The following is a 20,276-nucleotide window of genomic DNA, read 5'->3' as shown; positions in this document are numbered from 1 at the left end:
AGATTTCACCGCAGTGGTTTTCTGTCTGTTTCCATGCCGTAAAAAGAGAAAGATATATTCTACGACGTTTCTACGAGATGTTTGGCGGACGGAAAGTCAAAATGAGTAAAAATATTGGTGTCAAGCCAGAGCGTCGCTTTTAGTACATATCGAAGAGAAATGTTAAAAATATTAATTATTTGTTCGAATAAATTGTGTTTACTAGTGTTTTGTCCGACGGTATTATGCAATAATTGATTGCCGAGCATAATTTGTTTAATAGTTACGATATAAAGCAATTAAATATTCGAATTTTGGTGTGAACTGTAGTGTACTGTTTGTTCTTGTTTATTTCCTAATAATTTCTTCAAAGAGCCCTATAAGTTAACGGAAGCATGGAGGAGGAAGACGAATTTAATATTTTAGATTACCGTTCACCAAAAGGTCAGCTTATAAAGCTGTTAGAGCAAAAATTGAAGAAGCCCGAAATAGATGAATGTTTGGGACAAGTTAGTATACTTTCACTTTTATATTTTCATAACTATTTCTTATATGTCGATGATTTACTTCTAAATGTCTTTCCAGGTATTGGATAAATTTAATGATCTCGTAAATGAACAGACAACTTTCTTGGATAATGGAATTTTTCATATGAACTTTGCCGAAGATGCACTCCTACTGCAAAGTTGTGGACAGTTGTATGCAAAGAGGGTTGATAAACTTTGGGATGATCTTCTCAATTTCCACACAAGAATGGTCAAATATGATGAACCTTGTGTTAAGAATAGCGGTGATAAGTAAGTGAAGAGAATTTATAATTTTTTTAATAACCATCTATATTATTTTTAATTTTCGTACATGCTTAGTGCAAGAAAAGAAGCAAGAAAATTAGAGCTAATGAAACTAGAAGAGCGGCTGAACAGAGGTAAAAGAAAGAAAATTACTTTGGTTGAACCAGATAATCAACCTTCAAGCATTGATGATGATGATAATTCTCTTCCTGGACAGGATATTTTAATCGGATCAGATCTCTTTGAAGAATGTGAAAATGAAGAGGATATCCCATTTAATTTCAACTTTGATATGTTTGATGAATGGCATGAAATACAAAGACTTTGTAAGTAACCATTTTACAATATAGAATTTATTTGCATTCAAGTTTTATTATTAATTATGACAATATTTAGGTGATCTTGAAAAGAAGAAACATCCATCGGTATTGGTATTAGAGTACAGCAAGCAAAAGTATCGCTTAAAACCATATTCTATACCATGTGGAGATCAACCAGTGTATGATTTGGAAGACCCTGAAGAATTCAATACTAGAGAGGGTAGATTAATATCATGCCAGCACATCCGACATCTTTTTGAATATAATGATAGATGTCTTTTGCCCGATGATGGTCTTACTGTGGGAAAGCTGAGATTTGCATATGTTTTGAAGAAAAGGTGGCTTGTTCGGAATAAAATTGATCCCGATGCTCCATATGAAACCTACAAAGAGGCCTACGAAAAATACCAGAGGGACTTTTTTGAAAATGAAAAAAGAAAAGTTCAGAACATGCCTCAGAGAAATTCCGAAGATTTGTTAAAGTTTTATAAAGTTTTGGAAAGGAAAGAACAAATAGCCCGAGAGGTAAAGCACTTTATTTCATTTTATACTTGACAAAAATCAGTATTATTTTTTTTACAGGCACAAGATAAGCTTAGGAAGCAAGGTATCACAAATCTACCTGAAATTTCTTTTGAAAACCTGATTGTCGAACCTCTAAAAGAAGGTTACGAAGGAGACTATGATCCTTATATACCAGAAGACATGGATATATCAGGTATTTTTTTTAAAATCACTTTCATAAAAATGAATTCATTTGTATTAACTTCATGTAACATTTCCATGATTTTTAACTGTTAGCAGATCATGAGACAGAACTTAGCAACCTGTTTGTAGACTTGCCAAAGAATCCTACCGAATCTACTGGATCAGATAAACTTAGAGCCGATTCCGGATATTTTGATGGTGGATTTGAAGCTGATGACGAATCCGATCATGAAGAGTCAGGTTTAGTTAAAGAACTAAATGGTGATGGTAAGTATAGTAGTCTTTGATGACGTGCGTACCAACTTTTATTGATTTATCTGTAGAAGTATTCTTCTTATACTTAATAGTGATGGGCAAAACTGTTATTTTTAGATAACAGTTGGAACTGTTATAGTTATTTATAAAAAACAACTTAAAATAACAGCTTAAAAATAGCAGGTTTCTTTATTTTATTGCTAAATATCTGAAAGAGTAGGAGGCGGTCACCGCCAGGCGTATTAACGCAGTTGCAAGTTGCAACAATGACGTGCTCCGTGGTAGTATTTCCAGAGTGTCAAAACATTCCTAAATATAGATTGTTATCTAAAATACCTCTCTAAAAACGGTGGTTGTTTACAAATAAGCGCTGTTTACAAATTGCGAAATAAAAAAAGCCAAAATTCCGCCACTCGTCTATACCTTAGATTAAGAATAAAAATAGATAGAGCAAGTCATTCATAAATTCACAAAATCGAGGTGCCTACATCGTTTTATCGGTGAGTGCCCCCACTACCATAGTTTATGGACAGCGGGGTAAAGAGGAAAGTGGTAGGGGAGTTTACAGCGGAAGAGCATCAAAACAGAATTTAACCTTGAGATACATTGATGATAGTAAGGTAAAAGCCAGAGATATAGAAGTAGGTGGTTAGAGGCAAAGATAAAATATTTTTTAATAATAAATTTTAAAAATATGTTCATGCAATAAAACTAATAAATTATTATAAATACATAATAGTATATGCTATAAAATATTTAACAAACACTATAAAAAATTTGTTTATTAAATATTCAATAATTAAAAGTTAGATATAATTAAAAGATATTATACGTATTGTATATCGTATAGTGATTGATAATTGATAAACTAAAATGTTAATGGATCTATTATATAAGATGTCTTGTTATTTAGATAGTATTAATTACAAAAGAAAAATAGATGCATGTGAATAACTATTTTTTATATTAAATATCAGTAGATATTATTTACAATAATAATATAATTAATATAATGTATAATTAAAAAGCACAAAATTCATCTTTTCCTACCTATACCATAAATATATTCGGTAATTTTAAGTGGAAATATTAGCACAAAAACTAAAAAAAAACAATGTTCTGTAGTTTTCAAATTCATATTAGTAAGAGAGTAATATTTTGACCAAACGAATTCTCAGTGTAAGGATATTTACATACCATATAATTTTACATTAATTAGGTATTAATCATAACACGATATTAATAAAAAACACAAGTGTTGTATTTTAATAATATATTTAGGGACTGAGTAAAAAATATAATATATGTATAATATTCTTACATTTACAGGTTCATATTAAATAAAATATTGTAACCTGAAAAAATATATATTTTGTTAAATGCCACTGTAAGGATCCAAGCAGAAACTAATTTCTCATTGGCTTTTTACTTGTTGACATATGTATTTGCATAACAGATAACATAGTTATAGCAAATAGTCTAAAAAAAACGGCGTCAAAGGCGGCTGAGGAATGACGATTGATAATTTAGCGAGGTCAATCTTAAACTACACCATTTAAAAATCATATTTACTTAATGTAAAAATAAATTACAACCTTAGAGCGCCTTTAAAAAATAGTACGAGCCAAGAAAATGACTTCTAGGGCTTGACCTCACTGAAATTATCATATTTTCATTCCCCAGTCGCCTTTGAAGCCGTTTTTTTCTCGATCGTATGGTTTCCTAACTTATTCAATCAATCAATCATTTATTTATTTCCATAAAACAATGTACAATTGTATAGGAATAGTCAATAAATTCTTAAAGCTAACACAAATATATAATACAAAATATAAAAAAACAAACACAACAGATCATAATAAAATTATCATATACGTAGGCCTCATATTATAATTTGCAGGTATTCCTCCACACTATAAAAGTTCATTCCGAACAAATCATTTTTTAAGTAAAAGTCTAGAATATGCGATTCTAATCACTATCATAATTTGTCTCTCAACAAAAGTAATTCTGTAGCTCTGCCTAGGGTTCACATCTCTCACTATTTTGCATAGTAGCATTACGTCAATTTTAAACATGATGTAAAGGACCAATTTCATATGCACTATGTAATTAAAGTAACGACTTCCACACCATGAATATCTTCACTTCCTAAAACAAAATATAAACATGAAGTTGGTGAATATAAATATCTACATTGAGTATACATTGTGAGCAAAATAAAATTGATGATCAATGACATTCACCACATAAATTTACATTTTATAAAATTACATAAATCTTGCTTTCAAAGCCAACCCTAACACTGTTTTTTTTTTCGATGGTATGTACATGTATGTATGGTATGTATATATGGTATATATATATGGTATGTATATGTATGTATATCTTATACAACTATAGTGTAATTTTAGTAAAATAATATTAATATAATATATATTATATATATATATATATATATATATATATATATATATATATATATATATATATATATATATATATACAAATCTATATACATATAGGGTAACACCTCTCATAGGACGCGAAGGCTCCAAGGAAAATGAAAGTGAATTTGTATGACTTGATTGATTTCTAAACCCTCCATTTGTTCTTTCAATACAAACTTCCATCAACAAAAATCCTTGAAACCTTCATATCGTATGAAAGGCACCACCCTGTACACTTTGAATCTGTGTATACATATTAGTATATAGTAATATTTTATATTAAAAAATTAAACTGTAAATATATATGTACTTACATATTGTGACGGAATAGGTATCCTAACAAGATCATAGTTCTTATCTCGTTATATGCAGGATCCTGATATCTTAATGTTAATTTCCTAGGTGATGTTGAAACAACTGAAAGACCACAAATCGCGACATAAATGGCTGTGAAAATCATCAGATTTTAAATATTTTCTTCAATTCCTTATAAAAAAATCAGCTGTTCTTGAGTTCTCTTTTGCTCGACTTTTTAATATTATGCTATGAATAAATCCTAACAGAGAAAACCATTTAATTTTTCTCTCACTATCTTTTAGAAATCTGAAATAAAATATTTATCTTAGTAATAGAAAACGTAAATAGGCATTATTTTACAAATGTAAACATACCAATTATAATTTATGTAAACATACAAATTATTTGTATTCATAATTAAATACAAATATACGATTTTAAATCGGACAATATTGTAACAAAAATATAAACATTACTTCTTATAATATACATAATATATTATATTCACAAAATTATATTATAAAACAAATAAACAAATTTTAACAAATATGGTAAATATTTTAGGTAAATAAAACGAGATGTTGTATTACCACAGAACAGTACTTACTTTTGAAATGACGATGTTTAAATTCTTTTATTCTCACACATTTTGCCAGTGTAGACCCATTTTAAATGCTAATTTTGGTCTTTTATATAAAATGAAACAATTATACATTAATAGTTTATTAATAGTTAAGAAATATGGAAAAATAAAAGCACGGCAAACAGCTGATCATGCCAATCAGCTGTTTATCGACAGTATTGACACTGTTGACCGCGTCCAATTCCCCTACTATAGAAAATACTATAACAACAGAGCGGCGTTGTCAGATTAAAAATTAATCCTAACGGCTGATGAAAAATGACGAAATTTACAAATATTTCAAGTTTATTTTTCTTGTAATCTTGACTGAATCTTAATAAGTACTAAATAAAATTATAAATGTCGAAATTTTGAAAAGTAGTAAGCTAATTATATTATTATTTTCTTAAGATTTCCCCAAAGTATACGTATACAAAATTAAAAATAAACAAAAGCGGAGAAATACTGGGCAACATACCAAACAATAACAATAGGATGTTGGCATTCGCATAAAATGTAAACAGTTCCCCTGTGGTCTATACCTATACATTCCGATCTACCTACGTCCTGCCCCTCGATCCGCGTTGATCCTGAATTGCGTATCAGTGTACAGGGTGCATCTCACTCGACGGGCGAGAAGCTCTTAGTTATGATTTTACCATTTGCGGTCAAAAATAGCAATATAACAAAATGTGTAGTATATTCTTCATAAGTAAACCAACTACACACGAGTTTGAATTAATTTTACACTTAAACTAGCGTGTACTCGCGTCGAACTAATAATTTGTAACGGTGATGATAAAGCAAAGCAAGAATTTCCATTGACATACAAACTGGATAAAATTTTCTCACAATTGCCAAAAATAAGCTTTAAACGTCGAGCAGTTTAAGCAGAATCGTGGTCAATAAATTACTCAACTTTTTGGAACACCCTGTATGATTTTTTAAAAAAATTCTAAATATATAAAAAAACAAAATAAATTATGCGTGTCCAGGCGTCTTCTCGAAAGACTAACCGTTTTTTAAATAACAAATATTGTAATATTTGAGAGGCGTTTTCACCCTCTTGGAATTTGAGATTCGAGAAACTCCTCCTTATCGAACCTCAACCCCACAGTCAATCCGTTTGCCAAAAATCAGCTTTAAACGTCAAGCAGTTTTAGCAGAATCGTGATTACTCATATTTTATGATGAGTCCTGACTTTATGTGAGTGATGACCAAACCAAACCAAACCAAACACCCTGTATATATTTTTAAAAAATCTTAAAATGTGTAAAACAACAAAATAAAATAAATATACGTGTTTAAGAGTTTTTCCGAAAAACTCGCCGGTTTTTAAATAAAAAATATTCTAATATTTGAGGGTGGTTTCACCCCCTTAGAATTCGAGTTTCGAAAAATCCCTTCTTATCGAACCTCTACACTCTAAAGCCAATCCGATTTCCAAAAATCAGCTTTTTACGTGAAGGGCTTTAAGCAGGATCGTGATTAATCAATGACCAGATTTTTCAAGCCACCCTGTATACATTTTTAAAAAGTCTTAAAATATTCTGAAAAATTTTCAGAATAAATAAATACCTAAATATTGAAACTTAATAAGTAAGTACTGAAACATACACAGCGCCATAATGTCTCGACCTCCGCCCGTTATGCTCGTAACAGGTTGAAAAACAATGTATCTAAAACAACTGATGCGTTATTCTCCAACCTCTTTCGAACCTCCATCGACAATCGACCCATGCAGCAGCGTTACTTTCCCACTCCGATTATCTTGACCGCCGCTCTGTTATGCTCGTAACAGGTTAAAAAACAACGAATCTAAAATGACTGCTTCTCCAACCCGTTGCGAGCCTCCATCGACAATCGACCGATGCGGCAGCGTTCCTTTCCCACTCCTGTTATCTCGACCGCCAGGCATTATGCCCGCAACTGTTTCAAAAAAGCTGCTTCTTTTATATCCTATTATTTTTAAGCTGTTGCAAGCCCCACACGACCATCGACCGATGCAGCTACGTTCGCCGCGCCGCGCCGTCGCACATTCCCCACTCAGTTGTCCGTTGTATCTCGCCGCCTGTATTGATGGTTGTCCAAATAACATGTTTTTCATCCATAATCCATACTAGTTGTTTTTTGGAATTGCTGCGAGCAGCATCGAATTTCGTGGCGGTGCAGAGCGCCGACTTCGTTTCACGAACGGTCGATCTCTGTGTATCGTTATTTTATATCTGTTATTTTTTAAAAGTACTAACGGTTGCGTTATGTTATTTCTAAATAATTGTTATAAAATAACAAATAGTTAAATAACAACCCATCATTAATACTTAAGTCTTTACTTATTTTTTACTTTACTTTTTTAGAACCCATAATTGAAAACGTTGATGCAAGTGTAGAAAATTCTGAGGCGACAACAAATAATGATAATGATATAAATAAAACTACTGAGACAAATAATAATATTGTTGTCAATGATTCTGCAGACATTAATGATACAATTAATGCTTTGCCAAACGGTGATGAGGCTGATAAACTTCAAGCAAATGAGACGTTTGACAGTGGTATCGGTAAAGATAATTCTATAGACATTAACAATGCACTTAGTGATGTACTAACAGAAAATAGTAGACCTGATGTCTTGTCACAGATCAGTGACATTGTTAACAGCGATCACGACGGGACCTACCAGAAATACGATTTCGAAGATGTTATCGTAGAAAAAACTGATGATATGATTGTCATAATTTACAAAAAGGACACTGAAGAGAAAGCTTTGAAGAAGACACGATCTGTTGTGAAGAAGATTTACATTGAAAAAGAGAAAAAGGAACAACCAAAAACGTGTTTGGCAAAGGCTGAACCTGAAAAAATAAGTAATCTTCAAAAAAGGGTATGTGTATTATTTTTTAGTAATTGGATTTATTTTTAAATTTTATTTTTTCAGAAATTGGATGATGAAAGTATGGATAGTGAGATAGTTCCGATCAAAAGGAGAAAACTGAGCAAGAAACAAATCGAGAAACTGAAACAGAGCCTGATTGAATCTGTCAAAGAACAGAAGTTTGATAATTTTTATTCGATGAATTATCAGAGTGAGAAAGGAGAAGGTAAAATTATATTTATTTTTTTGAAACCTTTACTTTTATTATTGGTTAAGAATTCCTAAAAAACTTTTTTCTTTTTTAGGTGAAGTTATCCATGTTGATTACGAATCAGACCTTGAAGAAAATGACGGCGAAGAACCTGTTATTGATTATCACAGTGATCACGAAGGCTCCCATTTAAGTGATCACGATTATTGTTTACCTGGACCTGAATCAAATGATATATGTAAGTAGTTATGCTTAGAAACAAAACAAAAAATAAGAGCTAAATGTAATCTGATGAATGAAATAGAAAGAGAGTACATTAGGAATGTAGCTGAGTGTAATGGATATTCTCCTTCACTAGTTGATAAATTAATTAGAAAACGTAGGTATAGGTTAATGATTTCTGAAAATTCGACTTTTCAAGTGGAGAAAGATACGTCTAAATATTTTTCGATACCGTTTGATAGAGAGTTATCCCGTGGTCTAAAAGGAATTTTTAAGAATGTCAATTATAAACTTGTGTATAGTGCTAATAATAAATTACAACAATTATTAGGTAATCCAAAAGATAAAACACCTCCACTGGAAAGGTCGGGTATTTATGAAATTTCTTGTAAAGATTGTAATCAGAAATATGTTGGGCAAACTAGGAGATCAATATTAACTAGATTTAAAGAACATTTAGCTCAGATAAGATATGGTAGACCGGATAAATCTTGCGTTGCCGAACATATTGTTGATAATGAACATTGTATAGATCTTAATAATTTAAAATTAATTAAACAAGTCTCAAATTACAGGCAATTAGATGCATATGAAAGCATCAGAATTAATAAATGTAAAGATAGTATGAACAGAGACAACGGTCCAATTCCTTCAAGTTCTTTGTTCCTACTACTCTAGTGGCGGAAATCTAACTGTTACGCTCAGTGGGTTCTGACTCGGTTGGCTAGATTTTGCCATGCCCACTCGGTGCCCACTGGGCGAGTATATAAACGCTCAACTTGTAGATTGTACTTTAGTTTATAATCATCTGCTGATGATGCTAACATGGTTAGCGAAACGCGCGTCCGGTGTAAAAGTAAAAGTGTTTTGGTGTATTGTGGTGATTTAGTGTTTTTAATTTAAAATATAGTTGTTTCCCTTGTAGGTACATGACTACAATACAACTAAAATACTAATTTGATCAAAAAATAACTAGTGGTTGTAGAAAAACTTCAATTATAATTTTTTTATTTTTTAACATCGAAGCTCGAAGGTATAATAATAATAACAGGTATCATACCAACCATAAATAGAGTATGTCATTTAAAAATGTTTTGAATTTTTACGAGAATCGACCCTTGATAAAAAAAAGGGACTAGATTTAAGTTTCCCTTTGATCCAGTCTGTATACTATTTCTTTGGATTTTTTGCACGCGTGCAAAAACTACACTAAAACACTATATCTTATAAAAAATAAAATATTTTGCGTTGAATTTGAGGGATTTCATCTGAAAAATTATTAATTTGGAAGAGAACCGGCAACAAGCGGCATAAAATAATAATATTTCAGTGCAGTCTACAGGTTGCAACGACCAGTTAACGGCCAGGTCGTTAGTGTGCGTTGTATCATTTGATTTAATGGTTTTAGAGGTAGCAGCGGCCTGGCCGGTGTGACCTGGCCGTCAGTGTGTTCAAGCTCTTATTGATGTTGTAAATATATATTGAAATTAAATGAAGAAACTTCTAAGCTAATTAAAACGACTAATTTATTTCACTAATTTGGAGGTTTTGAACGAAGCTTAACACTTATTAATCTTCACAGTAAATTCAACAAACGAACTCGACTCATCAGGATTCCACGAGACTAGCAGCATAAATTTCTCGAACACTGATCTCATTGCGGAAATGAGCAAAAATACCGGCATTTCACAGTAAGTTTTTCACTTAAATTTAAAAGAGTATTATTCTCATTATTTTTATTATTAGGGAGGAAATCCTTAAGCGTTCTGCAACGGAGAAGGAACCATTGAATCCCCGCGAAGAAGAACGAATAAAATCTAGAGAACGCGTAAGCGAATGGAGGGATCACATCACTCCAAAATTGAAATCGTTGAATGAGAACGATTTCGATATACATGAATACGGTTCGAAAATTATGGACAGTATGTCTGTGAACGAAACCAAGCCTTTCAGCGACTTGGTTGATGGCAAATCGTCCGCTGAAGTTGTGAGGTAAGCACCAATCGATAGAGGTGGGAATTCTAGTTCTTTGGGAGGAATTAGTTCCTTAGTTCTAGTTCATCCAAAGGAATAGTTCCTTGAACTAGGTTTTTAGTTCACAATAGTTCCTGACTAACATTGACATCCCCGTTGTTTGCTAATGGACTTCGTTGTCAGTCAGAACTATTCACAGTATGATCTATATAATATTTATAATGTACGAAATATAACGAGACGTGTAATTGCGTATGTTAATAACATATAGTTTTATTGCAGATAAAAAAAATAAAAATAAACGCAAATCAGAGTTTAAAAAACTATATCACAAATCAATTGGAGCAAATAATACGAAAAATTGTTTTTTTCCTCACTTCAAGCTGTTTTTGTCTAATAATTCAGAATATCTACTTCGTTTTATAAGATATTTCTTAATTTTAAGGACTTAAAGTAAAATATTGCCATAAAATTTTCAAAGAATAAACTAAAAATCAAAAACAGTATCCACGACAATTTTCTGTTGTAATTACGCCGGCTGTGGCAATAGACAAAGCCGAATCCGTTGTCGCCGCCTTGTTATTATTCTCGGATCTGCCGACTGAATATATTCCCGTGAACTAGTCTTTTAATTAGTTCCTCTCAATTCTTTCAGTCCGGGACAGGTAACATACGGCTGATACTCTCTACTCCCGCCTAGCATCGGGCTACGATCGCGTTGGCTGATCCGTACGTAAACCAGTCTTTTATTTAGTTCCTCTAGTTCCTTCTAGGTCCGAATCCGATAACATACGGCTGGCACTCCCCACTCCTGCCTAGCATCGGGCTACAATAGCGCTGGGTACCTATTCTTGAAAGCTAGAGAAGGGAGTGGTCCCTGGGAGCTCCCGGGGAATGCTCCCTCACTCGGCCTCCCTGCAAACGAAATGTCGTATTCTTGAAGGACCGAACGCACCGAGGAGTATAAGGGAGGAAGTAGAATCGGGGAAAGCGTTGCCTGTTTGCACAACCAATAGAATTACAGCAAATCTTGACAGTCAGCGGTTTACTTATTCTATTGTCAGCGACTTCGGCTTGCATACATCGCGTCTAGAGATAATAATTTACTTTAAAACGTAAAATTTCGAACGATTGCAAATGTAGGTTGATTTGTTTGTGTCCCAAGTCTTTGTGCCTCCCGTAAGATAAACAAAAGGGCTTTTTTGCTTGTCTTGCACTTTAGTCAATACAGAAACTTTATTCAGAGACGTATTATTTTCAAATAAAGGACATTAGAGCGGGTACAAACAAAAACGACTAATATCTAAATTTAAAATTGTTCAAAAAATATATATACTTTTTGGAGTTTTTATCCATATTCAAAGCCATATATTCCACTATAACCGTAATTTATACATAAGAAAACTTTATTGATTTTTTATTAAGAGAAGATAAATGTTCTCTTTTTATACCTTAATTTTGGTTCTCAAACAAATGCTCATTTACTAATTTTAAATATTAGATGTTTAAATTTCTATCCACCCTGTATAAAACATTTTTTACACACATTCAAAGAAACATTTTTATCTATAAATATTAAGTCTATAACAGCTAAGTAAACAAAAAAAATCGTAAATAAATACCGTAAGTTGGGTTAGGTTTGCTATCTCCCTCGCTTTATAGTAAGAGAACTTTTAACTCCCTAGCATCTCCCCAGTTTCTTACTCCCTCCCACAATATTTTTCAAGAATACGGAAACTACCAGTTTTATGATTACCACGCCCACTTCTCTCGGGAGTTCTACGCCCTGAAACTCAAGAATAGGTACCCTGGCCGATCCGTCGCAGTCGCATATTATTATTTATATCCAAGAACTAGTTCCTTTCATTCATGAATTACACACCTCTACCAATCGGTCGAAAAAGAAGGTGTCAGAGGTGGGTGTGAAAATCAAAATTGTGCGTCATTTCCAAGCCTACTTGATGTGGTTTTTTTAGATTATACCTTACAATTTATGTACTGTATGACCGATGTAGTAATTTTGCTGTTTTTTTTGTTAAACTATTTTTTCTTAAAATAAAAAAAATATATATATATATATATATATATATATATATATATATATATATATATATATATATATATATATATATATATATATATATATATATATATATATATATATATATATATATATCTATTTCTTTCAGATGTTTTATTTCAACTTTGCAACTGGCCAACACAATGAACGTTGAGATTTGCGGTGCGAAGAGTGGCGAACTCTCGAATGATACCTTCCAAATTAAATTGCTGAGCAAGGAACGATACCATGAGCATTTCCAAGAGTATCAAGCTCCCTCGGAAGAGAATTTGAGGGACAAGTTGGAGAAAGTAAAGCAGATTCGAAAAGATGCAAAGGTAAAAGAAAACTCTTCTTTTCTTTTAAGTTTTTTTGTATATTTATATTGTAATTTTTGTTCAGTTACATGAAAAATCAAAATCTTCTAAGAGGACGGAAGTGGTTATCAAAAGTATTAAAATGAAGACTCATTCGCACCCCTATGATTGGGAACAGCCATCAACTTCTCGACAAGCAGACAAAATTGACCAACAGGTATGTTTTAATTAATATTTTTTATTTTTTTTTATTTGAATATATAATTATCTTTATTTGTCTTGATAGATGCAAGTGAAAACTTACAAGAAGTCTGTCACTAAGAGAAGCGCTGAAATATCACATACGCCATCCAAGAAAATTAAGGTATTAAACAGTTTGATAGTGAATTGTCAGCAAATTGATGTCTGCAATTATCAACTGCCGTCGATATCTCAGAACTCAACTGAAATGGAAGTGGAGGTAAGAGATAATTTTCTATATTTTTTTAAAGGATATTAATATTTTCGTAATTTTTTACGTAACTGCATTTATCAGCATTGTCGAAAGTGTCATATCTTGCTATCAGAGCTGCAACAAGTCAGTTCTAAAAAGACTTAAGTCTTAAGTCATTTCTTAAGTCAAAATGTCAGATCAATTCAGCAATTCAGCCAAATTCATCATAAAGTTCAAATGATTTTGATAAGTCATTTTATTTCAAGTCAAGTCATTTTTGTAAAGACTTAAATCAATATAACGTTATTTAAGTCACTTTCATGACTTAATATTTTTGACTTAAATCATGATGATCTGCAAGTTAAGTCAGTAAAATGACTTAAATCGATATAATTACCCTCAAGTCAAGACAACTAGAATTCAATTTAAGTACCTTTTTTTGAATGTTAATATTAATTTTCTTGTATTACCAATTAGCGATTTTCTTACTAAGTACAGAACTTGCAGCTCTGCTTGCTATTTATAAAAATATAATAAAGGGGCTAATGACTGTATTATCACAGATTATACAGATTATAAACTTTGTTTTTTCTTTATTGTTTTTCGTGGTTCCAATTTTCGGAATCGGGCACTAGTTAGGTTACTAGTTTGCGCACATAGCACGCCCACTTATGGCCTCTAAAATTGTGCACAGCGCCTGACCGGCACAGTTATTAGAAAGATATCGGAAAACCGAATAGCGTCATGCAGTATTTACGCGTACCTTATCATGGTTACGATATGCGCGAGTAAAGGCGCGAGTCAATTTTTAACGCAACACCCGCTAATAACGTTACCGCCTGACGTAATTTGCAGATCAATTACACCAAGCGCTATTTCTAAATAACGTTTACAAAATTGCTTAAATGGGAATGGGCATGTGCGGGTATTTGACAAACGGGGCCAGCCGGCGAGATCTTTTATTTTAGGTTATGTTTGAATTGTTTTGAATAATTACATTAGTTTTATTAGGTAATTTGATATTTAAGTAGCTGGGATTAGTTTTAATTAAATAAATATGGCCCAAAATATGGATTCCACCTCTTCCAATATTAAAGAACTTATAAAGAGGCTTAGGTTTACAGCAGATAACGACTTAGCCCTTTTTAAGAGAATTTGTTGCCCTAAACCTACTGGCAGACGTTGAACATTAAAGCACTGGAAATAAGCACTTTAGCCCTTTAGTTTTAAAATACCTAGTAAACAAAACAATTTCAAAGTTTTAAATTCAAAGTTAGGTTAAGTTTAAATAGCGGACGCGACGCGAACAGAATTCTTTCCGTTCCGATAACTATAAATGAAGAGAGTTAATACCACCTCACGTAAAGGAAATCAAACCAAACACCTGGCGTTATTAACGTCCATGCACGCTATTCGGTTTACCGATATCTCTCTATTACGCTGATTATTGTTATTTTACGCGAGTTTATTTTTGCGCACAGGAAATTTTACTCGTTTGCTCATCGTCATAAAAAACAATTTTTGTACCACGAATTTCGGGATAAGATTTTTATCTGTATAAATATAGTATACCTAATCTGTGGTAGTATTGAACTACCGCAAAGGCGGCGTTGCCAATATGTGGAAATATTCCCGAAATTAAGGGACTTCTGTAACAATATTTTTTCTTGTTTGTGGTGCTAGTACAGCACCTATTATATTTAATACTGAATTGTTTCTTACAGCCGAATTATACCGAGCCACATCAGACGCCGTCACGACACAGCATCGACAGCGGTTTTATGCCCTTCGATGATGATATTTTCGATCAGCAAGAGTCGAGCGACGGTCGATTCTTTCACTCGACGCCGGTGAAATCCAAACAAATTCTGAGCGTGCGTATCGAGAAACAGTAGTGGTACTTACTCCGGTAGTACCTAGTCGGGTGGTATGTACAAATAGACGTTAGTTTTTTCGCGCTTTATTATTTTGTGAGGTAATTTTTCGTACCAGATATGGAAATTAGCATTTTTTAGCATTATTCATATTTACAGCTATAGTCTGTATAGCGACAGAATGTGTGAGAGCCATAGTTTTCACTGTCATAATGTCATATAAAAAAGGCAATAATAAACGGCCTTGTATTGACAACTTCCGTCGGGCCGATCTCTACATGTCATTTGGTAAAAAATGACATAAAAAATAATTGTTAAACATTATTGTCTAAATGAAAAAGTAAACTTTTTCTTTCATGTTGAATAATAATTTTTGACAAAATTTTATATATGTCTTTAATAAATTACATATATGCATCATCTCGACGGAAATTGTCATCGATTCTCATTTCTAGGGCCACCGTGACGCCGTTTCTTTCTGTCATACGGTTGTATATCAAACCATATATTTTCTGGCTATACAGACTATAGCTTCAAGGTTTATTCTGATTTATATTGGCAATTAACATTAACATTTGACGTCATTGACGTAGTTGAGTTCATATCAGACTATTTTAGTGATTATTTAAAATTCGTCGTTAACTATATTAAACTTAAAATACTATTAAGTTTGATTATTCATAACAATAAAAATATGCTAAAATAATAATTAATATACAGTATGTCCCCGGATTGTTTTACAAAAATGCATTTTTTATAAAAATTTTTGTTTGTTCTAAAATTTCAATCCCGTTTAAACTTTTCTATTTCAAAATGTTAAAGTCTGTTTTAAAATGTTAAAGAAGCACAAAATGTATTTAGTTCAGTGCTACGGAAAAAGTGATAATAGTTATCAGAAAATGTGATACTTTAAATAGCAAAAATATGACTTTAATCAAAATCACAAAACATCCCCCTTTAGAACTTTTCTTTAATGGCTACAAACGGGAGTAAAAGACTAACCGTTTGAACAAACACTAGAGGTGCCACCGGTCATCAAATGGTGTAAAAATTGCGAAAATTTAATCATCTAATTCTGACACAAGGGGTCGCGCTTAACTTTTTTAATTTTAATGCAGTTTTCATTGTTTTCAAACTACATTATTAGGTTTTGTTGTATTTTGTGAATGTATAAATGTTTTCTTAGTATAAAGTTGCATCATATTAATTTAAATTATATTGCATACATATTTAAAATTAAAATATTATGACATATATGTCAGTTGCCGTTTAAAATGTCATCTTGATAACAAAAAGGTATAGTCTTAAGAGCTAGCAACGTTTTCGAGAAAGTAATTTAAGACGTCTGGCTCTTTGATATATCTTTTACTGTGCTCTCTGGAGCAGCATGCGGCTCGTCTGGCTGCCGATACCCGTTGCGTTCACTACTGCGCATCGGAAGAAGATCCTATATTTTTTATTAATTTAGTCCTATAAATTCTAGTCTTGAATATAAATCGAACTTTTCTCCATAGCGCAGTGCGTAGAGTTTCCGACCGCGAACCGATGATTCAGAGTTCGAATCCTGGTCAGGGCAAATACTTTTTTATTTTATTTTCGTTTATACCTTAACATAATTAATACTTTACTGTCAGAATATAAACGAAAATAAAATAAAAAAGTCTTTGCCCTGACCCGGATTCGAACTCTGAATCATCGGTTCGTGGTCGGAAACTGCGCACTGCGCTATGGAGACATGTTCGATTTATATTCAATACTAGAATTTAAAGGACTAATAAAAATATAGGATCTTCTTTCAATGCGCAGTAGGGAACGCAACGTTTACCAGACGGGCCGCATGCTGTTCTAGAGAGCATAGTAAAAGATATATCAAAGAGCCAGACGTCTTAAAATACTTATTTTTCCGACGTTGCTAGCTCTCCTACTATTAGTTATTGTCAGAGATAGTTTCAATATTAAAATTCATAAGTTATAATTAGTAATTAGACAATTCTGTTATATTTTATATTATTTCAAAAGCAAAAACATAATGGTATACAGCGTAATTTTGATATGCAGTTCAAAACAAAAAGTGCTGTTATATTTTTCAGTTTTCGTTGTCAGCCGCGGAAGTTTCAGTGATTTTAGTGTTGTCGGATATTTTTATTTGTGAAAAAGAAATATTGCGTTTGAATTTCAAAACTAAAAGTGGCAGTTTTATTGCAATGTAAATAAGCGTTTGTCCATTTTATTTTACTTTTTTCATACCTACGACAAAATATACATATATTGAAATTTTATAATTTGTTTTATTTAAAAAATGTTAGAAGACAAACCTGTAATTGACATACCTACATAATTGTTATGTAATATATTCCATTTAAATGTAATATATTATTTTACAATTAAAAAAATGTAAATTTAAAAAATATATTAGAAATATATACAGGCATTAATTGAAATTTTTAGTATATGCGAACAAACACGAGAGGCGCTTTTTATTTACTTTCATTTCTTAACATGACAGATGAAGTTCTAAAGATCAAAATTAATAATTTGGTAATTATTAATTGAATGAAATCGAAATGCTATTACTATAAACGCATTTGATTTTTAGGACTTAAATTCATCGGTATTTTTATGTTTTTTTTGAATGGTATGAAAATTTGGAAAAGTAGAAACGGGATTAATCATTCTAGAACAAACAAAAAAATTTATGAAGAATACATTTTTCTCAAAATGTCAACCATAAAAAAGTTTATCCTCTTGTAAAGACAATCCGGGGACATACTGTATTGTGCTAATTATTATTTTCTTTTATCCATTTTAACTGTCGATCTAAATTAGAATAAACCCTTCATCTGTAATTTATTACATTTGTTACTGCCGCATATATTTTTTGTATTTTTACGTTTTATTAAGTTAAAACATAAACAAAGGGCAAATTCAAACAGATTCAAACTACTAGTGATTGTTTATATTATAATTTATCCAATTTTTTAGCATGAACTCTCTCCTTTAATAAATGTGAATGTTTTTTATCTCGATATTTATATGGATAAATAGATAAGGAAAACAAATATTATTTTTTCATCTTTCTTTGTATTATTTAATTAAAAATTGTAGAAGAAACAAATTTTTGACTTGTTTTTTTTATTTTTTTTTCACTTACCCTTTGTTTTATGTATTTTTAATTGTTTTTAATTTATTTTTTTAAATGATACTTGATGTCATAAGAAATGGTCTCATTTTTAGTAATGTGTATAAAAGTTGTTGGATGTTGTTCCAAAGTGACATTTTTAATGACATTTCATTTACAAAATGGTATGATCAAAAAGTCCAATAGTAGTAGATTTTGATATATGCTTTTTTACTATATCCAATGTCTAAAGCTTCTATTATTATTATAAAACTTTTAGATCATACATTTTTTTTTGGTAAATTAAAAATATTTTAATTGTATTTTGTCCACAACGCAGCATATTCACGAATTATTTTTTTGCAATATTACTTAAGCATAAAAGTTCTATGTAAATATATAGTTAAGCTCAAACTTTCCAGATTTCTACTGGATCCAGAATATTTAAATAAATTAAAGGAAAATATTTTTCAAACTGTGATTTCATATTTTTACAAGAGAAAATTAAGAAACGAAATACGTAGTAGTTATAAAGGAAAAAAACACAAAGAAATTGAAGGTAGAAAAATGTTTTCATTCATCCAAAGATAGATATAAAATATTTTTGTGTCAGGGTTAAATAATGTTAAGATTCACTCTATTCTACCTCTAGGCATCATATTTCTTTATTAGATGGTGTTGGATTTAAATACTAAATGGGTAATTTTGGCTTAGTTTTGTTAGATATTGTTTATCTTTTCCAGCAAGAATATTTAGACTTTTATTTTTGAATAACAACGTTTCATTTTAATATGAATATCCTTCATTATTCATATCTATTCTGATCTTTTGTGTTTTATAGCCCGCTATATTTTAATTTATAATAATTATTGTTTTCGTATAATTTCTGTGAAATAACAAAAGAAATTCTCTTTATAAATTCTATTAGCATGTAGAACAGTTATTTGGTAATTTTACCCGAGGAATGAAAAATACTGTATCATAGTTAAATTTGTTTAATAAAAAACTTAAAAAGTTATATTCGTGTTATTTAACGTATTTAAAAAAACACAATTTTTGGTTATGTATATAAAATATATCTCAATTCGCACAATGTATTATATCTAATAATAAAAATAACAATAATTTAGCAGTCTATTAAGTACATGTAAGTTTTACAAGTTTTATTGCATTATTCTACGATCCCATTCTCTGTTTATATTTTCTCAGGAAGTCTTTGGCTTGTTTGTCTCCTTGCCTGGTTTCTAAAGCCTTGAGGACGTTTGTTTCTGAAATATTTATAAAAAAATATACCTCAGTATTCCAAAAAGGACAGAAAATCAATTTACATCTTAAGTTAAAATTATAGAATGGAGATCAAGTGTGATATTCTCGTCTATCCAGAAAGTGAATTATCATTTGGACAAAAAATATCCAAAAAAAAAGACAACAGTGCAGTCACATGTTATGCTTTCACTGGACAGACATACCTGGACAAGATAAAGGTTAAACATGTATTGTGAATTTACATTTAAAATTAGTAAAAGTAATGATATTTTTTTAAGAAATGAAGGCAACATTTATACAGGGTGTCTTAAATAAGTGCAAATATTTTCAGGGGTAATAGATGTCGATAAAAGAAACATATTTTCTCTTCACCGTTTTGTAAACATAACCGAGATATTTTACCTTGATAATTATCAAAAAAAAATGTTTTTTGTTTAAATTTGGACAAATACGTTTAAAATAAAATATACGGAGGGTACCGCTTAAATTCCTGTCCCGATGTTG

The 20,276-nt window shown here is 31.2% G+C and overlaps 2 protein-coding genes and 1 long non-coding RNA gene across 9 annotated transcripts in view; 1 reads left to right on the top strand and 2 right to left on the bottom strand.

The window, feature by feature from the left end:
* The first annotated feature begins 78 nt into the window (after positions 1-78).
* On the top strand, positions 79-16,474 carry LOC115884463. Of its 3 annotated transcripts, none has more exons than XM_030903056.1 (15): positions 79-488; positions 565-776; positions 846-1,096; positions 1,167-1,615; positions 1,673-1,808; positions 1,928-2,065; positions 7,781-8,307; positions 8,362-8,524; positions 8,604-8,747; positions 10,314-10,422; positions 10,478-10,723; positions 12,895-13,102; positions 13,167-13,298; positions 13,368-13,541; positions 15,239-16,474. In XM_030903056.1, exons 1-15 carry the CDS (start codon positions 375-377, stop codon positions 15,407-15,409), a joined length of 3,174 nt encoding a protein of 1,057 aa, XP_030758916.1. In that variant the 5' UTR covers positions 79-374; the 3' UTR covers positions 15,410-16,474. The 3 variants fall into 3 exon arrangements, with proteins under 3 accessions (XP_030758916.1, XP_030758915.1, XP_030758913.1); XM_030903055.1 differs by having other exon boundaries at positions 1,895-2,065; XM_030903053.1 differs by having other exon boundaries at positions 1,892-2,065.
* Positions 3,389-5,594, bottom strand: LOC115884465. Its single transcript, XR_004050564.1, has 3 exons — positions 5,408-5,594; positions 4,818-5,106; positions 3,389-4,204 (listed from the first exon to the last, which is right to left on the bottom strand). It is a non-coding gene; the product is annotated as an uncharacterized LOC115884465 (long non-coding RNA).
* Positions 16,475-19,594: 3,120 nt separating the features above from the next.
* The window catches only part of LOC115884466 (protein unc-13 homolog 4B), a 45,019-nt gene continuing 44,337 nt past the window's right edge, over positions 19,595-20,276 (bottom strand). For 3 of the 5 annotated variants that reach the window (XM_030903059.1, XM_030903061.1, XM_030903060.1), the window contains one exon: positions 19,683-19,774. In XM_030903059.1, coding sequence (XP_030758919.1) covers positions 19,683-19,774 — 92 coding nt within the window. Of the gene's footprint in view, positions 19,775-20,276 lie in introns of all 5 variants that reach the window. The other 2 variants (XM_030903058.1, XM_030903062.1) reach the window with 1 other exon arrangement.

The sequence above is a fragment of the Sitophilus oryzae genome, unplaced genomic scaffold (assembly GCF_002938485.1).
Source record: "Sitophilus oryzae breed Bouriz unplaced genomic scaffold, Soryzae_2.0 scaffold_249_pilon_pilon, whole genome shotgun sequence".
In the NCBI taxonomy this organism is placed as follows: domain Eukaryota; kingdom Metazoa; phylum Arthropoda; class Insecta; order Coleoptera; family Curculionidae; genus Sitophilus; species Sitophilus oryzae.
This window is presented reverse-complemented; position numbering and strand designations above follow the sequence as displayed.